At 44.9% G+C, this 21,185-nt stretch overlaps 1 protein-coding gene across 2 annotated transcripts; it reads left to right on the top strand.

Annotated features, from left to right (window-relative positions):
- Positions 1-3,178: 3,178 nt before the first annotated feature.
- Positions 3,179-20,665, top strand: ppp1r21 (protein phosphatase 1, regulatory subunit 21). 2 transcript variants are annotated; one of them, XM_080848788.1, is made up of 22 exons: positions 3,179-4,327; positions 4,945-5,013; positions 5,402-5,548; positions 5,766-5,867; positions 6,300-6,464; positions 6,791-6,849; positions 7,287-7,381; positions 8,124-8,176; positions 8,434-8,583; positions 8,751-8,852; positions 8,957-9,045; positions 9,237-9,373; positions 10,067-10,159; positions 11,073-11,200; positions 12,977-13,129; positions 14,314-14,406; positions 14,675-14,947; positions 15,640-15,675; positions 15,886-16,002; positions 17,126-17,224; positions 17,503-17,631; positions 18,857-20,665. In XM_080848788.1, the coding sequence occupies exons 1-22, from the start codon at positions 4,274-4,276 to the stop codon at positions 18,884-18,886; spliced, it is 2,373 nt and encodes a 790-aa protein (XP_080704914.1). In that variant the 5' UTR covers positions 3,179-4,273; the 3' UTR covers positions 18,887-20,665. The 2 variants fall into 2 exon arrangements, with proteins under 2 accessions (XP_080704914.1, XP_080704913.1); XM_080848787.1 differs by having other exon boundaries at positions 5,763-5,867.
- The last annotated feature ends 520 nt before the right edge of the window (positions 20,666-21,185 follow it).

Below are 21,185 nucleotides of genomic sequence, written 5' to 3'. Positions count from 1 at the left end.
GGTTCACGTTGACAACAAATCAATGTCTGAGGCTAAGGAGTTATTTGTTTGGGATTGTGATGCAGATTGAGAGGAGGTAATTTCCTAGTTAATGCACGTATAATGGAGAGGGATTGAAATATCCAATTAGATGATTCATAGGACCCAAAACGATTTAATGAATGTACTTAAATTGTAAAACAAAAGTTGTTCTTATTTTGTATCTTAGATTACATTTGATCTGTAATCTAATATTATTATATTATACCTGTTGCCATAACAGAATTTCAGAATTCAACAATCACTTTGGAATTATGGAGGTAATGGCATAATTTAGAAGTAAACAAATATCTCTCTAAAGTAATTCACTACATTGCTACACAAGTGAATCTGAGGAACTGAAATAACTTTTGGGGACAATGCAGGTGAGATTGAATTTAGACAAAATGATACGTTTGTGTAGGACAAACAATGAGAGAATAAAATGGCTTGCCAATATTTGTTTTAATAACATAGAAGACAAAATGGTAATAGCCTACCTTTTGTTGTGAATCATCCCTGACAATGGACTGTTCCTTAACCATGTGACACTAAAATGTTGTTTTTGATATAACCAACTGAAGCTGAATAAAGAAAAGGGGAAAGAACATTTTACAACCCTTTCCAAAGAACCAACAAACGAACATGAATATCTTGACCCAGTGGAAGATAATCTGGATGGAACATATCATGGTATTCTTTGAATCACACAAAAGCATCACACATCCACATACAAAAATTTAACACAAATATTTTCTACACATTTGAGACCTTCAGTTACTGTTCTCCCAAATACTTAATTCGATTAAAACCTCCGATTTTTTTAATGGGGAAGTTTTGCAGGAGGATAACACACGGCTGGAGATGGAGGAAGAATTAGGATATGATGAAGAGGAGGAAACTTATGAAGAGAAGGAGGAGGAGGAAGAGGAAGAAGAAGAAAAAGAAGAAGAAGAAGAAGCAGAAGAAGAAGAAGATGACAACTGTGATGATGATGACATAGATAAGAAGTATGAGAGAAGACAAGACTATTTAGATTGAAAAACAGATGGCGAGGTATCACTGAAATATTTTTTTCCCATCAGGTTCAGGGACTGTCAGGTGTGGCAGCCCAAAAGAAAGAAAGGACAGAAATTTGGACATCTGATAGAGATTACCGGAGAAGATTATGTAAAAGAGGTTACCCATGCTGGGAGAGGGGTCAAAGTTATACTTTTCCTCTACAGGCCAGGGTCCGTTTTCATAACTCTCAGATGAGAGAATAATTTATGTATCAGACTTTGGTATTTTTGTCTTCATTTTGGTTCTATATCCTACTATTGCGTTTATTCTGCTAGGAATGATGACATGCTCTCTTTCTCTTTAGTATTCCATTGTGCTTCCTCATGAATCACCACTTCTCAAGACTTGCTTCCAAATTCCCTGACACTAAGTTCCTCAGGATTCTTGACAGCAGCTGCATCCCAAACTATCCAGAGAAACACCTCCCTACGGTGTTTATGTATGAAAATGGCTGTCTGAGGAATAGTATGATGGGTGAGAAAGAATGTGGAGGCAGAAATGTTCTTCAGGAAGGTAAGGGCATAGTGGCAGCAAAAAAGTAAGAGATTGTTCACGTGTTAAATAGTCATTTTATATCAGAAATTAGATCAATAAAATTACTTTACATGAATTTGATTTCATATGTCTTTCTCCTTAGAACTGAAATGGCTTCTGTATTTTGTGGGTGCCATTGTCTGAGAGCTGTTTTCTGCTTGGTTTTGTAACAGACTGCAGCATTTGCAGACGAAATAAACAAAGAAATAAATCAAAGAGGACTGTGTTTCTCATGATTTGGTAGAGCTCAAGGTTTGGTAGATCTATAAATGTATGTGTAAATAACTACATTGAAAGTTTACCTCAACTCACCTTAGTTCTGTCCACCAGCTCTGAAAGCTGCACTAACAAGCATGCATTACTCCAGTTTCCAGTCACTCACAAAGAAAGGTCACTGTCCTTAATACCATCCAGAAAGCTTGTATAGCCTACCGATCATTGGATGCTTGGTTTGCAAGGCAAGGCAAGGCAAGGCAAGGCAAGGCAAGGCAAGGCAAATGTATTTATATAGCACATTTTGTACATTAAATGCAATTCAATGTGCTTTACAGAAACAAACATAGAATTTAAATTGAAACACAGTCAAAGAAACTTAAATAAAAATAAAAAACACAATGAAAATAAATAAATAAATAAAACATTAAAAATCAATAAATTGCAGGTAAGAGACATTATGATTAGCACTAAGAAGCAGCATACCGTAATAAATAGAGAATTTCACATATAGGCTAAAGAGAATAGGTTAGTTTTTAATCTTGTCTTGAAACTGTCTATGGTGGGGGCAGTTTTGATGTGGTCTGGTAGAAGATTCCAAAGTTTTACTGCATAATAACTGAAGGCTGCTTGACCTTGTTTAGTTTTAACAGTAGGGGCCGCCAACAAGATTCTATCCTGGGATCGGAGGGGTCTGGGAGCAGGGATATACTGCTCCAGATGAGGGATCAAGGAGTCAGCCTCAAACCTGATGTTTTTTCCCAAATGATTAATAGCACAGATAGTCTGAGTAATAAATCATATGTAGAGCCAGAAGAATGAGTGAGTAATTCAGGCTTTCTGGACCCTGGTTAATAGGCCTGAGAGGCTAAAGTGAACTGCAAGCTTAGTGGGCTTCTTTAATCATTTTAGAAACTAAAGCATCAGTGGGCACTTCATCAAGCCACTGTTGAGAGTGAGTGAGGATACCTCACATCATCCCAATGAAGCACTCTGGAGATAATAATGAATACTCAATGAAAAAATTCTGTGAAACTGGGATGTCTAACCTAACAAGCCATGCACACCTAAAAATCAGCCAGACATGCTCTAAGGTTATGGTTCACTGAACTATGGTAAGTAGGCCCTAGATGAGTTAATAAAACTTAAATTAGGCATTTTCATAATTGTTATCATTACCATTCTCTTTTTCGACATATGTACATAGAAAGAATATGTGAAGAATGGCTTTGGACCTAACATCTGAACCAACTGAGATAACATTAAACTTGTCCCTCCCATAATGCACTTTGAACTTCAATGAATTACAGCGGGATATGAGCGCGACTGCGACCAAGTTAGCTGGATAGCATAACAACGTTTGATGGGAGCTACAGGGATAGGTGGTGGTGCAGAAACTGCCGACATCGGCGTTTGACCCATTGTCTGCCAAGACAACCAACATTACAGTTTTGTCAAGGCGCAGACTTTTGAATGATGGAATGCATCTGTGGATTAAGACATCGAAAAGATCGATGGTATTACTGTCAGACCTGTCAGATGCAGGGGTACTGAGATTCATTTGTTAGCCAGCTCGCTAACAAATGTCGATGTACTTCTACCGAATCTAACTAGCTAAGTAAGCAGGTTAGCCGTAGCAAGATAGCAGGCTGCTAGCATTAATATATGTCTCTGTAACGTTAGGTTGATGGCTATTACATTTTCTCGTCATTACAATTTCAGAATGTTTCACGTATCATAACGTGCTAGCCAGTGACGGCTGCCATTCATAAGACGACAGCAAGCTATCATTGATTCAGCTTCCCGGTAGTAGGGTTAAATGGTTATAATTCATTGACAGTGTTGACAGTGAAATAGATTGCTATAATTGTTTGTAACGTTAGTAAAGGATACCAGTCAGAATAAGTAATAACTGTCGCCTAAACCTATTAGTAGGACTAATCTTATGTTAAACGTTACTTTATCTCCTTCGAAGCTGCATTTTTAGTCGGGCAGATATCTGTGGACATCATTAACGTATTTTGGAGGTACACTGTAACGTTATTTTGTTTTGGGTTAGTTTTCCTCACCTGCATTTTGGTTCAACGACAGATTACGTTGTTATCCTATATATAACTAACGTAATCGAGTTTACAATAATCACCCCGCCTATCTAGCTAGATAGCATAGCTTACTAGCTCGATAGTTAACCACCAGTAAGTTTTCCATCATAACAGTTGTATGACCGGTTCTCTGCTTCCTCTTTACCGAATAACACGCTTATTTTGTGTTGTTAGGAAACGTTAAGTCCAAACACAGAACTCGTCGGTTATTGTGAACCTGTTAAAAAGGAAGGAAACATTAGCAAGGCAACCACCGTTAAACTAGGTAGGCTATTAGTGACAGCAGGCAGCAAAATAGTCAGCTAACAGTAATAGCGCGCTAGCCTAACTAGGTTGCAGAAGATATGGCAGCAGACCTTCAATCAAAATATACCAAACTGGCCCAGGAGTACTCAAAGGTGACAACTCTCTCTCTCTCTCTCTCTCTCTCTTTCAAATTTTGTTCTGTGAACAGTCAATTCTCTAGCACTGTCTGGAAACATCACACTTAGCCTACTGCTTTCAGCAACACCTTGGCTGGGACAATGTATTAAGCCTGTTATCTTCTAACCGTATATTGTAACTAAAAACATTATTATATACAACGTTATAGCATAACAGTATACAAAAAACAGGTAAACTACATAACGTGGCGAATTTGCTTGCTCTGCAAAAACTGAAACGGTCAGCTGACATCACGAGAATTCAGAGCGTTTTCTTTTGACTTTTGAGCCTAGTTAATAGAGAGCCTACGACAAGGCCCTCTGCTACTAGACAGACCAAAGCCCTAAGAAAAGCCTTTCCGTTTTAAACCTGTTGAATATTATGTATTATTTTGAAACACTGTAACCGTCCATGCTGCTGTAGACTAATACTGAAATCGGATTCTTCCTGTTGTTTGAGACAGGAAAAAGGATCAGAGTAGTTGCTGTTGCAAGTTTCTGTGTCAGCATATGGCCTTAATGGTTTCAGACACCACTTCACTACCACACTATAAGTGTAATAATGTTTGCTGTTTATTCTCAATGGTGCACAGCTCCGAGCCCAGAACCAAGTCCTGAAGAAAGCTGTGGTGGATGAGCAGGCCACTTCTGGGTCGCTGAAGGTATTAGTTTGATTTTCATTCAGAGAAACTGAACTGAACTGAACTGAAACTGTCATAATGGTGTTTATAAAATACCCTCAGTTAAAACAACTTTACATATCTATCTATCGATCTATCTGTCTATCTATATATATATATCTTTCTTTATAATCAGCTGTCTGCATACATAGCAGGACATGTCCACACAATGTTTTTCGCCAAATCGGTAATTTACCAAGAGAGTTCTGAGCGATCATTAAATCCTGTTGGCATTTTATAGCTGTGTGTTCCCATCCTCGTCCTTACATGGACGTCCTCCTCTTGTGCACAGGATGATCTGAAGCAGAGAGAGCAGAGCCTGAGTAGGGTTAGGGTTATCTGTGTGTACCCATCCTCCTCTTGTATACAGGATGAGCTGAAGCAGAGGGAGCAGAGCCTGAGGAGGGTGGAGCAGGAGATGGACAGCCTCAGCTTCAGGAACCAGCAGCTGGCCAAGAGGGTGGAGCTGCTGCAAGAGGAGCTGGTGGCCACGGAGGCAAAGGGCAAGAAGAACAAGGTGAGGAGGAGGAGGAGGAGGTGGTGGTGGAGGTGTTGGAGGAGGAGGTGGTGGTGGAGGTGTTGGAGGAGGAGGAGGAAGAGGAAGAAGAAGAAGAAAAAGAAAAGGAATAGTATGACACTGACTTTACACAGACATGCCACTGATCTGGTCAGTGAGCATAGCATGACTGGTCAAGGAAGTATGCTTATGATTGTTTGGGCTTCTATCTCAGCAGAGTAAAGGAGACTCCCCCTCCCAGCCAAACCTGCAGACCCAGATTGTGTTCGATGAGGACCTGCAGAAGAAGATTCAGGAGAATGAGAGGCTCCACATTCAGGTGTGTAAAGTTAAATGTAGTAAAATTCCAACCTGGTATGAGCTATGTTCAGAATAGATAAGCACTCTTTGTTTGAGAATACTTTCAACTTGTAGTTTTTCATACAGGTCTCCTCTAGGCAAAGGTGGCTAATTTTTGTCTGTCCAATCTTCTAAAAGCTATGTTTTGAAGATATATACTCAACATTTTCAGATAGTTTAAGATTGCAGGTTTGCTGTGAATTTCATGCATTTTGGCGCCTTTCTTCTCTTTCTGTTTGGTTACTGTATTTGTTAGCAGACAATCAGACGTACAGATGTTTAGCCATGACTGCTTTGTCAGAGCTGAGCCTTGTGTTGCACCTAGCGTTTGTGACGTGCAGTGATGTCGACTGGTTCTGTGCCGTGATGTCTGCTGGTTCTGTGCCGTGATGTCTGCTGGTTCTGTGTGTAGTTCTATGAGGCGGATGAGCAGCACCGGAGGCAGGAGGCCCAGATGAAAGCTCGTCTGGAGCAACTGGAGAAGGACTCGGACCAGCACCAGGCCGTGGTAGAGGGCCTCACCGGCAAGTACATGGAGAACATTGAGAAGCTGCAGAGTGACAAGGCACGTCTAGAGGTGAGCGTGAGAAAACAGAGGTGGAGATTAAGGAAAGGCATGGCGGAACAGAGAAAAAGAGAGATTGTGGGGAAGGTGTGGTGAAATAGATTTTGTGAATCTTTTAATGACTACTGTGTCCCTCGTGTCCCCCATGTGAGTGGAAGTTTGGTTAGAGGTTAGTTTGAAAATCTTTGAGATTACTTTCAGCGCTGAAATCCGTATGGTCTTGTTCAGTGGTCTGGAGATAAGTCAGGATGCATCTCTAAAGAGGATGAATAGAGGGTTGAAACTGACTCGTTCACCAAATTTGATATCTGATGCTTTGACTCTTTCCTCTTTGGCAGGTGAAGGCACAGACATTGGAAAGGGAGGCCAAGGACTGTCGAATACGAACGGATGAGTGGTAAGATATTATTTGTCTCAGGTGAATGGATTGCAATGGTAGCGTTTCAGAAAGAGACAACGGGCTATACTTCATGCATTCCCTTGTGTTTGTCCTCTTGAACAGTCATCCATTTACCTTTTATAGTGATTTGGTATTTTCTCTCTCTCTCTCTTTTTCTCTCTTCTGTTTCCTGTCTCTTTCTCCCTCTCTCCCCCTCGCCCTCTCTCACTCTCTCTCTCTCTCTCTCCCTCCCTCCCTCTCTCTCTCTCTCTCTCTCTCTCCTGTTTCCTTTCTCTTTCTCTCTCTCGCTCTATTTCTCTCTCCTGTTTCCTGTCTCTCTCTCTCTCTATCTCTCTCTCTATTTCTATTTCTCTCTCCTGTCTCTCTCTCTCTCTCTCTCTCTCTCTCTCTCCCTCTCTCCTGTTTATTGTCTCTTTCTCTTCCTCCACCCACAGTCAGCAGCAGCTGAGGAAGTACCAGATGGAGCTGAACCGGCAGCTGAAACAAAGCAGCAGTGTCATCCAGGAGAAAGTGCCCTTCAATGACACCAGTCAGTATTTCAGCTCTGCATGCCTTTGCTCTGTTGTGTGTAATATGAAACGCCGTCATTGCCATGCAACGCTATCATAGCCATGGAACACTGTCATAGCCATGGAACGCTATCATAGCCATGGAACACTATCATAGCCATGGAACACTGTCATAGCCATGCAACGCTATCATAGCCATGGAACACTGTCATAGCCATGGAACGCTGTCACAGCCATGGAACGCTGTCATAGCCATGGAACGCTGTTATAGCCATGGAACGCTGTCATAGCCATGGAACGCTGTTATAGCCATGCAGCGCCGTCATAGCCATTCAACGCCGTCATAGCCATTCAACGCCGTCATAGCCATGGAACGCTGTCATAGCCGCTGTCATAGCCATGGAACGCTGTTATAGCCATTCAACGCCGTCATAGCCATGGAACGCCGTCATAGCCATTCAACGCCGTCATAGCCATGCAGCGCCGTCATAGCCATGGAACGCTGTCATAGCCGCTGTCATAGCCATGGAACGCTGTTATAGCCATGCAATGCTGTTATAGCCATGCAACGCTGTCATAGCCATGCAACGCCATCATAGCCATGCAATGCTGTTATAGCCAGACCTGTCGTAGATCTTTTTTCATTGTCTTTTTTAACTGCTCCATATTGCATAGTGAAACAGTGAAAGTGAGAAGTAAAGAGTGATACAATCCTTTATGATAAGCAGGTGTTCAGTACTCATGTGTGTTTTCCCTCCCTAGAATTCGGTGACTACAACAGCTTGAACGTTCCGCCACACAACCGTCGGCACCAGGTGGGTTTGAGCTCCGCCCATTACCTACAACAGCAAAGTTTGGAGTTAGGTCCAGTGAGCACTGATTCTGAGGATGGTGTGCATGGATGATCCCTCTGATTCTGGGGATGGTGTCCATGACTCTGGACTGCTGAGTGAACACTGATTCTGATTGTCTGAGGATGATCATCATGCTAAAATGTTACTGATGACTAGGGGCCTGTTGTAATTTGGATTAGGAAGTCTTTCTGATGTATGTCATTATATGCGTCTTGCAGCTGAGGGCTCGTGATGTGGCAGGACAGGCACTGGGTTTCATCCAGGACCTAGTGGCCGCCCTTCTCAACTTCCACTCCTACACCGAACAGAGGGTGCACATCTATCCCCTCGACTCGTCCATAGAGACCATCTCCCCCCTCAACCAGAAGGTGGGCACATTCCAACCCAAAATCCTGCTCGCCACGACTGCTCTTCGAGTTCAGTGCAGAGTATCAGAGTTTTCATTTCGCTTTGTCTGTCTGTCTGTCTGTCTGTCTGTCTGTCTGTCTGTCTGTCTGTCTGTCTGTCTGTCTGTCTGTCTGTCTGTCTGTCTCAGTTCTCGCAGTATCTGCATGAGAACGCTGCCTACGTGCGCCCACTCGAAGACGGCCTTGTGCAGCTGCACCAAAGCATCACGGAAGACACTGTTACCATGCTGGTGAGTCAAGCCAACATGGCCACCAGACGCTTTTGGGGGAAATGAAGGCTGATCTTTGGTATGATATGGTGTGATGTATGGTGTGTCTTTTTGTAAATCTGTAGGAGACTGTTAACAAACTGCAGGACTTCTCCAAGTACTTCAGTGCCTACACACGCTTCCTACAGAAGATCTTGCCCTACCAACTCAAAAGGTGAGGTTTTTTTTTGGTAGAGTGATCTACTATTTGTGTGTGTGTGTGTGTGTGTGTGTGTGTGTGTGTGTGTGTGTGTGTGTGTGTGTGTGTGTGTGTGTGTGTGTGTGTGTGTGTGTGTGTGTGTGTGTGTGTGTGTGTGTGTGTGTGTGAGAGACTGAAAGTGACCCTTTCCTCCCTCTTTCCCCCAGTCTGCAGGAAGAGTGTGAAGCACCTCTGTGCAACTCCTCCCTCACCTCGAAAAACCAGGAGTTGCAGGACGACATGAAGAGAGTGACCTCTATCTTTGAGAAGCTGCAGACCTATATCAGTTTACTGGCCTTACCTAGTAAGTCACAGACCTACATCAGTTTACTGGCCTTACCTAGTAAGTCACAGACCTATATCAGTTTACTGGCCTTACCTAGTAAGTCACAGACCTACATCAGTTTACTGGCCTTACCTAGTAAGTCACAGACCTATATCAGTTTACTGGCCTTACCTAGTAAGTCACATACCTACATCAGTTTACTGGCCTTACCTAGTAAGTCACAGACCTACATCAGTGTACTGGCCTTACCTAGTAAGTCACAGACCTATATCAGTTTCAGTTTACTGGCCTTACCTAGTAAGTCACAGACCTACATCAGTTTACTGGCCTTACCTAGTAAGTCACAGACCTACATCAGTTTACTGGCCTTACCTAGTAAGTCACAGCGCCACCTTCTGGCCTTTTTCTGCCACTAGTACCTTCAGTTTTGTAGCAGGAGCTGTGCTCTGCTTTTGTGTACTCAATAGATGTTTATACACAGTATATACTTATATGTGCATTGATTGAGCTGTTTTTCATTCTATGTGGATATTGTGTGAATGTGTGGATGTCATCCATTAAAACCAGAATCCTTTAATTTGTAAAACAAAATAAATGAAGTGTGGATGTCATCCATTAAAACCAGAATCCTTTAATTTGTAAAACAAAATAAATCATAATTAAATTGCATTATTGAGACCCCTTTAACGAATCACTCTTTTGTCTCTCCAGGTCTGCGTGAGGACGCCCTGCCCCAGAGCAGCTCCAGTGCCGTGTTCACTCAGCTGGCTGCTTCTCTTCACAGCCTTCACGACGCCATTAAAGGCAAGCCAGCCTACAGCAGCACCTAGTCCCAGTGGCCCCCCAGACAGTTACAGCACCTCCTCATAGTCCCAGTGGCCCCCCAGACAGTAACAGCACCTCCTCATAGTCCGACAGACAGTAACAGCACCTCCTCTTAGTCCCAGTGGCCCCCCAGACAGTAACAGCACCTCCTCTTAGTCCCAGTGGCCCCCCAGACTGTAACAGCACCTCCTCATATGCAGCAGGGCCTGGGGAATGTACAGACACATTAGTCTCTAATAATAATGTTATGCAGGCATATTAGAAGAAAAACTGAATCTAATCTGATAGCACTTTGCTCAAAGCATGACAGAAACCAGCAGTTTAGTTCATTTCAGTGAGCCAAGCAAAAGTGGAGAAACGAATGTTCTTTGTCCCTCCATAATATAGATTACATAAACAGATGCTTATTGTGCTGTGGGCAATCAGTGGCTTTGCCAACTGGATAGCCCTGCAGTGGTGTTTGAGGCTGGCACTGGCTGGAGACGTCACAGGGTCATTATTCTGTGGGTTCTGAATGCAGCTGCTGGCACAGTGGGCACTCATCTGGCTGAGCTTGAGCCCAGTCGGGTGTCGTATAAGTATTGATATGCTACTTACTGCAAGCCCCGGCACAAATGTCTAATCCAACTCCTGTTGTTTAACTCCAAATAATTGTAATTCTGTAAGTTTTAAAAACTTCTTTGCCAGTATTTGTTCCCCAGTAGCAGTGCATAAAGGAGTTTGGAACATCCTACTGAAAGGAATGCCTTCATCAACAATATACCATTCCAAAACTCGATGTTCTACTCAATGAATCCAGATAATTTTGAGAACGTTCACTCAACAACATTCTAACACATCCCTCCCTGCCCCCATTCCTCCATCCTTTCTCTCGTGTTTGACCCCTCCCCAGAGATGTTAAAGCATTACAGCCAGAAGGCGAGCATGGAGCAGGAGCTGCCTACGGTCACCCAGAAGATGCGCACCACCAATGAGTGCCTGCTTTCCTCACTGGGCTCCCTCACCAACAGCACCCACAAGGTACGCCCAGGACCGCCGCGCCACAGCGGAACCCCAACAGCATGATTAGAGTGGGGTCTATGAATGGCAGAGGTGGGCAGAATTGTGTGAGAATTGAGGTAGCATGTCTGACGATAGACCAAGGAATCCTGCTTTGATTGTAAGTCTTACCCATGGCATTGGCTAGTAGGTTTATTTGACTATGGGATGGCCTTCTATTGCCCTACATTTATGCTCCACATAAACCACAAACTGTGTCTCCTTGAGAAGTTATACACAGCCATATAGATACTAGCATCATGTGGAGGCTTTTACAGGGTCAAAGGAGAGACTAATGTTCAGAGTGGTGTTTTATGGGGGGGCCTTTTCCCTCAGGACGTTTTTACAGCCAAGAGCTGAGAGTTTGTGACCTTTCCTCCTCCTAGTGCAGCTGTGAAACGCACCCTCAGTAGAGCAGTGAGCAGCGTTCCTCCTCCTCCTAGTAGAGCTGTGAAACGCACCCTCATTGGAGCGGTGAGCAGTGAGCAGCGTTCATCCTCCTAGTGTATGTATGAAACGCACTCTCAGTAGAGCAGTGAGCAGCGTTCATCAGCCTCCTAGTGTATGTATGAAACGCACCCTCAGTGGAGCAGTGAGCAGTGAGCAGCGTTCATCCTCCTCCTAGTACACCTGTGAAACGCACCCTCAGTGGAGCAGTAGAGCAGCGTCTGCTAAGAGTCAGAGTCCCAGGCTCAGCATGAGTCTGATGTGCATCACAGACCCCACAAGTCACCAGCTAATGCCACACTTTTTTTAAAAGTCGTGTGTCTGACGTGGCAAGTTTGGAGAGCTCTCATTCTGCCTGTTCTGCATGTAGAACAGCTGGCTTTGTGTAATAATTTATAATTTATGAGTCTGTACCGCAGCTGCTGTTTCTCGTCGTAGCTTGATATGTGTGAAATGTGGAGTGGTGTGTGGACAGAGAGGTGATGTTCTGTTTTGATCTCCGTTGAGCCCCCGTGCTAGAGCCAGCTCTGGTGTTGTGATATAGTGATCTTCCAGACATGGGAGACAGACACAGCAGACACAGCAGGAAGGTGCTGGGAAAACAGTGTTTATCTGAGAAGGGAGTTAACGACTACAGAGGGGGAACCGCAGCCAAGACTGTTCTTGGGTTCTCTCTGTGTCTGTGTGTGTGTGTGTGTGTGTGTGTGTGTGTGTGTGTGTGTGTGTGTGTGTGTGTGTGTGTGTGTGTGTGTGTGTGTGTGTGTGTGTGTGTGTGTGTGTGTGTGTGTGTGTGTTCTGATTTGCTCAATCCTGTTTGGCATCTCTGGTTATGTTACTAGTCCTTATAAGCTTTGCCCTACTGGACCATATATTTATAGAGACAATTATTGCACATGAGAGCACAGAGCAGACTAAGCTGAGGTTTTGAGTCACCAATTAAATTTAACAGCCATTCATGTTGAACATCCATCCCTAGCGCGGTTCATTGTTTAGAACATGCCGGTGAAGTGAATGCATAGAGTAGCCTGCACTACTCACGTACGCCACGGTTTCATTGTGTAGAATACGCTGGTGAAGTGAATGCATAGAGTAGCCTGCACTGCCGTGGTTCATTATGTAGAACACGCAGTGAAGTGAATGCATAGAGTAGCCTGCACTACTCACGTACGCCACGGTTTCATTGTGTAGAATACGCCGGTGAAGTGAATGCATAGAGTAGCCTGCACTGCCGTGGTTCATTATGTAGAACACGCAGTGAAGTGAATGCATAGACTAGCCTGCACTGCTCACAAACGCCACTGTTTCCTGCAGATCGCGACCTTCTTCAGCAATAACCTGGACTTCTTCACCTCGTCCCCTGGCTACGGTCCTCGGGGGGGCTCCGGGGCCCTCAACCCGGTGCAGGCAGAGAGCATGCTGGGTAACAAGAAGCAGGCGTCAGCCTACATGCAGGCTGTCAGGAAGGTCAGTGCTCTCTTGGCTGTCTCAGTTGTCTGTCTCACCCCAGGGACACACACACACACACACACACACACACACACACACACACACACACAGTCTCCAGTCATCTGTCTCACCCGACAGGGACACACACACACAAACACACACACACACACCACACACACACACACCACAAACACACACACACACAGTCTCCAGTCTCCAGTTGTCTGTCTCACCCCGTCAGACACACACACACACACACACACACACACACACACACACACACACAGAGTCTCCAGTCTCCTTTAACTGCTGGGGGATGTGTTTAACTGCCACTCCACTGGCTGAGTTCAGACTGGCCTTAGTCAGGCACTCTTTAAAACCTCCCCTCTGTTTATATTTCATTTCTCAGAGCCATTAAGAGCTCCTCCAGACTAGCTGTTTATGAAGTGCTCCACCAGACTAGCTGTTTATTAGACATTAAGAGCTCCTCCAGACTAGCTGTTTATGAAGCGCTCCTCCAGACTAGCTGTTTATTAGACATTAAGAGCTCCTCTAGACTAGCTTTTTATTAGACATTAAGAGCTCCTCTAGACTAGCTGTTTATTAGACCTTAATAGCTCCTCCAGACTAGCTGTTTATTAGATATTAAGAGCTCCTCTAGACTAGCTGTTTATTAGACATTAAGAGCTCCTCTAGACTAGCTGTTTATTAGACATTAAGAGCTCCTCCAGACTAGCTGTTTATTAGACATTAAGAGCTCCTCTAGACTAGCTGTTTATTAGACATTAAGAGCTCCTCTAGACTAGCTGTTTATTAGACATTAAGAGCTCCTCTAGACTAGCTGTTTATTAGACCTTAAGAGCTCCTCCAGACTAGCTGTTTATTAGACATTAAGAGCTCCTCTAGACTAGCTGTTTATTAGACATTAAGAGCTCCTCTAGACTAGCTGTTTATTAGACATGAAGAGCTCCTCTAGACTGTTTATTAGCTCCTGCGGCTGATCTGCCTTTCCTTCATTTATGGAACAGGATCACTGAACAGATGCTGTTATCGAAAGTAACCAGAAGCTCAGAGAATTAGCATTGTGTCCTGTTTTATTAGAGTAGGTTGTTGTGGAGGTTTTGTGGCTGGTCTGTGTGAGCACTATGACTGTGTTGAGGTTTTGTGACTGGTCTTTGTAAGCACTACAACTGTTTCTCCAGGCCAGGCCAGAGTCAGTCCCCTACACAGAGGCTCTGACCAACCGCCGCGTCCTCACCAGTTCCACGGAGAGTCGAGAGGGACTCACCCAGCAGGTAGGGAACCAAGCATTCAGCTTCCCTTACATCTTGTGTGTGTGTGTGTGTGTGTGTGTGTGTGTGTGTGTGTGTGTGTGTGTGTGAGAGAGAGAGAGAGATAAAGAGATAGATAGATAGAGAGCGTGTGTGTTTGTGTGTGTGTGTGTGTGTGTGTGTGGTGTGTGAGTACAGTGTGATTAACTCCAGTGAGTGAGTGAGTGAGTGAGTGAGAGTACAGTACAGTACAGTGTGATTATCTCATGCCTTGGTTGTGGCGTGTCTGCAGGTGCTGCAGTCCCAGGAGAAGATGGCTCGTCTGGAGCAGGAGAAGGAGCACTGGCTGCTGGAGGCGCAGCTGGGCCGCGTGCGCCTGGAGAAGGAGACGCAGCGCATCACGGAGCTCGAGGCCCAGCTCTCCGCAGCGCTGGGGGGCACCTCCAACACGGCCCCCGTCACGGCCGCCTCCCAGGACAGCCCCAGCACCTCAGGGCACCTGGACCTGGACTGTGAGGAGAGAGGAGCCAGCAGGGACAAGGAGTCGAGCCAAAGCTCCAGCCTGGTTTGTGTGCTCGTTCACCTCCTACCCTTCACATTGCTACACATGCACACAAGAGTCACATCAATAAGAAGACATGGATCCTGTCTCTGTGATGCAAACTGCAGTTTTATATGCAGAAGAGTCACATCAATAAGAAGACATGGTTCCTGTCTATGTGATGCAAACTGCAGTTTTATATGCAGAAGAGTCACATCAATAAGAGGACATGGCTCCTGTCTATGTGATGCAAACTGCAGTTTTATATGCAGAAGAGTCACATCAATAAGAGGAAATGGCTCCTGTCTCCAGCGCTTTACACTGCAGTTTTGTATGCAATCTTGATGATTGGTTAATTGGTCTGCAGGCAGTGACGGCACTGTAATGTTCTTCGATGCCGTCCTAAGAACAGCTTCCTGTCCGTGCCTGTTGGGTGCCTGTGTGTCCATGCCTGTTGGGTGCCTGTGTGTCTGTGAAAGGCAGCGGTTCCTGGATCTGTCGTCACCGGGGACTGGGTAGTGGAGTATATTGATAAAGTGTTCTAGTTCTGTTTACGGGACCCAGGACTGAGAGGAGCACTTACAGGAGTAATAACATGCATTTCCTCTGCTATTGGCCTGTCATTTGCTTGGAATGATTTCATGTGTGATTGATGCGTTTCTGTTTTGCAGTTTTTGCAGTTTGCAATTATTTTGGTCATCCTTTTGTCTTCGTAGGTTGGCATGCTGCTCACGACGACTTGCAGTGAAGACGTAAGTCCACGTTTATTTGAATGACTTGGCCATTTGGCGACTGTTACCGGCCACATATGTGGATCCTTTACCACTTACTCTTTTCAGAACGTAACACGCTTATATACAATGAAGGCTCTGTGTCATCTGTCCAGTCCTGTTCTGAAATGTGTGTGTGTGTGTGTGTGTGTGTGTGTGTGTGTGTGTGTGTGTGTGTGTGCGCCCACACAGGTGAGTGAAGAGGAGTCACGAGAGCATCTGATTAAGTCTCATTACATGTCACGTGTGGCCGAGCTCACGTCCAAGCTGCAGATGGCCGACAGCAAAGCGGTGCACTTCCATGCTGAGGTAGGAGAGCTGCCACGCTCTAGTCACTGGTCCTCCTGGGCAAGCCTTTCTTTTACTACACATCTGTATTCATCTCTCATGACCTTAATTTCCCTCTGGATCAATAAAGTATCTATCTATCTATCTATCTATCTATCTATCTATCTATTTCCTCCCTCCCCCGCTCCCCTTTTTCTTCCCTCATTTGTACCCCTTTGGTATAAAGGAAGCGGGTATCCAGGCAGCACAGAATAATATTACACCTAGCTTCCTCATGGGCTCAAGTTGTTGTTTTTTTCCCTTTTGTTCCTCTTCCTATTTCCGCTCTGTCTTTGTTCCGTCCCCTGCCTCACAGCTGGGTGAAGACAGAATCTCTCGTGCGTAGGCTCATATATAGTCCAGGTGCTGCCCCAGTCTTTGGCCCTGTGCTGTAGTCTTTGGGATTTATGTGTACAATAGGCTATGACCTTCTGGCACCATGAATGTTTTGTTTTGTGCAGTGGCCTGCCGGAAGGTTTTTACCTCGTAGTATCTAAAAAAAATCGCCTATTGTGTCGTGTAGTAGTGATGACTACTAGTCATGACGGTGAGTAAGCAGCACAGGGTGTTCTTTTGTCTGTGATTGGGTTTTATGGATGTCTGGGGCAGCTGGTTCTGAGTCAGCCACTCTGGCCTCTCTGCAAAGTGGCTCTCGCTATGCAGGGCAGCAGGTACTGCTTCTGTGCTTCTGCATGCAGATTGCAGACCTAGGTGTCTGACTTCACATCTGAAGAAGCAGCCTTTCATAGCTCGAGCTGATGTCCAGCCTATTTACCGTAGGGCACTACATCTTGAAGATTCGAGAAACATTTGGTGGAACATATTGTATAGGCCATTGTTAAGTGACCCTTATGTTTGTGTAAATCATGGGGTGTGATTGTTGAGTGCTGATGTTTGTGTAAATCATGGTGTGTGATGGTTGAGTGCTGATAGTTGTGTAAATCATGGTGTGTGATTGTTGAGTGCTGATAGTTGTGTAAATCATGGTGTGTGATTGTTGAGTGCTGATGTTTGTGTAAATCATGGTGTGTGATTCTTGAGTGCTGATGTTTGTGTAAATCATGGTGTGTGATTGTTGAGTCCTGATGTCTGGGATGTTCCACAGTGTCGTGCCCTTGCCAGGCGGCTGACTATCGCTGAGAAATCTCGTGAGACGATGACTGAGGAGTTGAAAGTGGCCAATCAAAACATTTCACGGCTGCAGGTACAGACACGCCTCCTTTGGAGAAGATAATAAAGTTCCCACTCAACTCACATCATCTCCCTCGTCAGATTCTACACACACACAAACACACACGCACGCACGCACGCACGCACGCACGCACGCACGCACGCACGCACACACACACACACACACACACACACACACAGGAAACACACACACACGCACACACAGGAAACGCACGCGCACACACACACACTAAGGAAACACACACTCCTCACCTGATGGTCTGTTGCTCTAATGGTGTCTTGTGCCTCCAGGATGAGCTGGCCACAACCAAGCGCAGCTATGAGGATCAGCTGAGCATGATGAGTGACCACCTGTGCAGCATGAACGAGACCCTGAGCAAGCAGAGGGAGGAGATCGACACGCTCAAACTGGGCAGCAAGGTCAGCCCTTCACCAAGCTCTTACACACACACACACACACACACACACACACACACACACACCTAGACAAAAGGAGGAGAGATGTGTGACTTTAAAGTAGACCTCCAAATTTACAAAGAGGAAACGCAAATGTCATCAGGTTGAAGCACACTGACGAATCAGGTACACATCACACACACTGACGTTTTCACACAGACCTTGTGGAGGACTGATGGGAATATCACCTGCCGGCAGGGCTCTGGGAAAGCCATTAGGGCAGTGGGAACTGAAGCGACAGGGGCGGTTACAGCCTAGGGTTAGATGAAAGGGTGAAAGTGTGTGTTAGTAAGCGAGGCTTTTTGTATTTCACCTTCATTCCACCTTGCCCTTCTGGGGGGGAACGACACATGAACACGCACACACACAGCGGAGGTAGTCATAGACCTGGGACGACGTGGGTGTAGAAGGGACAGTCAGCTTGCAGGAACAGGAGGCTGAGTTGCACAGCTTAGCAGCTAAGGACACACACATCTGACATAAGCATAAACATGCTGGACATGATGCAAAATCACCCCTCATTGGTTTTAAAGTAACAGGTAGGCTAGTTATTTCCCACCCGTATGTTTTGCTGCATTCAAGACAACTCGCACACCTTTCACACGTACGCGTTAGAATGCGTTGATGCGTCAGGGTTAACGGATCCCCATTCACTTTGAATGGGGTGACGTCAACCTTAGCCGAACTGAAGGGAGCCACAATTCAGTTCGGCAAAGGATGACGACACCCCATTCAAAGTGGATGGGGATCCGCCGCCCTTAACGGCTCAACGCATTTCAACGCGTACGTGTGAAAGGTGTGTCAGAGTTTGGACCACCTGACATGATGTAATGTTTTTGGCCCAAATGTAAACACAATATTGTGGTGGCGACTCATCAGTGGATTCTCCTTCTATCTGCTGGTTATCAATAAGTATGTCAAAGTTTTATCTTGTTCATTTTGACACACTGTCTCGTCATGCATCTTCCCACACCTTTAAAAAAGTGTTTAACCAAAGTGTTGAACTTTTGGGTCATTATGCATTATGGGTTCAGAAGACACTGAATGGAATACTTTTAGACTTGCATTCCCATATTGTTACAGGAGCAAGTTGAGCGGTTTCACAGGGGCAGTCACGGAATCCCATTCTCTCTTTTCTCCTCTCCTCTTCTCTTCTCTTCTCTGCTCTGCTCTGCTCTGCTCATCACAGGGAAACTCTAAGAAGAATAAGGGCCGGTAGTGAAGCACGGACACAGCACGGGGAACTGGAGGAGTAACCCATGGGTCGATCCAGCACTGTCCTGCCATCGCCACCACTGCAGCATGGAGAGAGAGAGAGAGAGAAAGAGAAAGAGAAAGGTTCACCCTCCCTACACTTCTTTCTATCTGGCCAGGGTGGGCTGAGGCTCTGGGAGTGAGTGTGCTGCTCTCTACAGGAAAAGCTGATTTATTTTTATGGTTATTTTTTCTTTTTTTTTTCTCCATGTGTTTCCATGCTCATATAAAGTGTATTTGTGAAGTGCTTCCTGGAGCTGGCCGTCAGCAGCTGCTCCTTACTCAGGGGTGGGCAAGCCTGAGGAAGCGCTTTCAGTTCAGGGGCCACACAGGTTTACTCACTTATTCTTCAACCGCGGTGTGTGTGTTTGTGTGTGTTTGTTTGTGTGTGTGTGTGTGTGTGTGTGTGTGTGTGTGTGTGTGTGTGTTTGAATGTGATAGCGTGTGTCTGAATGTGTAAGTGTGTGTGTCTGAATGTAAGTGTGTGTGTCTGAATGTGAGTGTGTGTGTCTGAATGTGAGTGTTTGTGTCTGAATGTAAGTGTGTGTTAAAAGTAAGTGTGTTTGTCTGACCGAGAGAAGGGGAGGGAGATCCACACATAATAACGTGGGATAAAATTCATGTCAGACACAAGGACTTCTGTCTTGGGCATTGGGTGTGGGATTTTAATCATATGCGCTTGAGGCGAGAATTTATTTGCTCATTTACATGTTTGACAGAGGCACAGCTAAGGGACTGGCAGTGACAGTTTTTTGTATTAATGTATAACTTGTATAAATTTTATATGCAGAGATAGTTGTAGATGAGAGCAAATATGTACAATGAATACGAAAGCACCAGTAAAAAAAAAAAAAAGAGAACGACCCTCACCCAGTAAGTATGACCGAGAGGGGACACACTGGGCTGCTCTCACATGCCTCCCAGACTATTCTTTCAGTATGTCTGGAGAAGGTTCAAATAAATATTTGCTCCCAAAGCTTTGAGGACTAGTGGCCAGCGAAGTCTGAATAAAATAAAAAAAAGTGATGGGCCTTTTACTCCAAATACTGTGTGTTAGCAACGTTAAAAGGCTGTGCGCTGAGTGCTGTCTTTAGAGAGGCAGTTTGAAAATAAACTAGGGATCACCAATGGATCAAAAAGGGTTACGTATGAATACACACCTCTAGGAAAACACAGAAATCATGTTTAAATACGTGTCCAGTGTGCTTTTTCTTTCCTAAAGATGTACGTGCTACATTGACAATTGATTCAAATGGGCTCTGAATGTTTCACTGAACCAATGAAGTCGTTTGATGTTGATGTGTCAGTGGAGCACCGTCACTATGCGTGCACAGAATAGAACACACACACACACACACACACACACACACGCACTGAAGGACAGGAGTGAGGGAGGGCTGAAATGCTGCCGATAGTTTTTACACCCGTGAATATCTGACATCTGGAATAGGAAAACATCTATTCCATCTCATGTTCTGTGTGGCTTATCAATGCTAATTTGTGTGATGGTGTGTTGGCAAACTGTGCAAACCGTTCTTCTCGATGATAGTTTACACATGAGGACAGATGCCATTCTCCAGTTCACTTCCATGCTTATTCCTGGTTTTCTTTTTCCTTTCTGTCTTTTAGGCACAAAAAGTTTACCACTGTGAGAAATCTAAATGTGAATAGATTGCCAACACACCTGGTTTGAGTGTCCGTGTAAAGAAAATGTAAATGTCATACAACTAAACATTTCACAATTAAAGGCAAAGTGATACTCAAAGGTCGATTGAACTTGCTGCTTTTTTTTATACATCAAACATAATGTATAATTAATGTATGAGTGTAATTATCTTTATCTAGAAAAAGGTGCCACTATTCAGCCTTCAGCCAGTGTGTGTTTAGCCTGGGTGCCATCCGTTTGTACGCGTTCCACTGATCAAGCTGAACAAACGTTTGTTCAGCAGAAGGCAGCAATCAGTGGAACGCATACAAACGGATGGCACCCAGGCTAGTGTGTGTTTGTGTGTGAGAGAAAGAGAGAGCGAAAGAGAGATAAGTGAAAGAGAGAGAAAGAGGGTGAGAGAGCGAGCTCTTGATTCCCCATACTGATCACATTTGCATGGCAGCTTGCCAGCTCTGTGCTGACACCCCCCCCCCCCCCCCCCCCCCCCTGCTCTCCTGTGTTTGTTTTCATGTTTGTTTTGGGCACACTCCCAAGGGTCTCTACCCTGACTGCCCCCCCCTTTCACCCCTTCCCTTTACTGTGGGAAAAAAAGAGT

The sequence above is a fragment of the Sprattus sprattus genome, assembly GCF_963457725.1.
Source record: "Sprattus sprattus genome assembly, chromosome: 12".
NCBI classification, from domain to species: domain Eukaryota; kingdom Metazoa; phylum Chordata; class Actinopteri; order Clupeiformes; family Clupeidae; genus Sprattus; species Sprattus sprattus.
This window is presented reverse-complemented; position numbering and strand designations above follow the sequence as displayed.

Excerpts from the sequence above, each read along its gene's own strand:
- ppp1r21 (XM_080848787.1), top strand. The coding sequence starts at position 4,274 with ATGGCAGCAGACCTTCAATCAAAATATACCAAACTGGCCCAGGAGTAC. Across the intron at positions 8,584-8,750 it reads TCTCCCCCCTCAACCAGAAG|TTCTCGCAGTATCTGCATGA; the intron begins GTGGGCACATTC and ends TGTCTGTCTCAG. Across the intron at positions 9,374-10,066 it reads CAGTTTACTGGCCTTACCTA|GTCTGCGTGAGGACGCCCTG; the intron begins GTAAGTCACAGA and ends TTGTCTCTCCAG.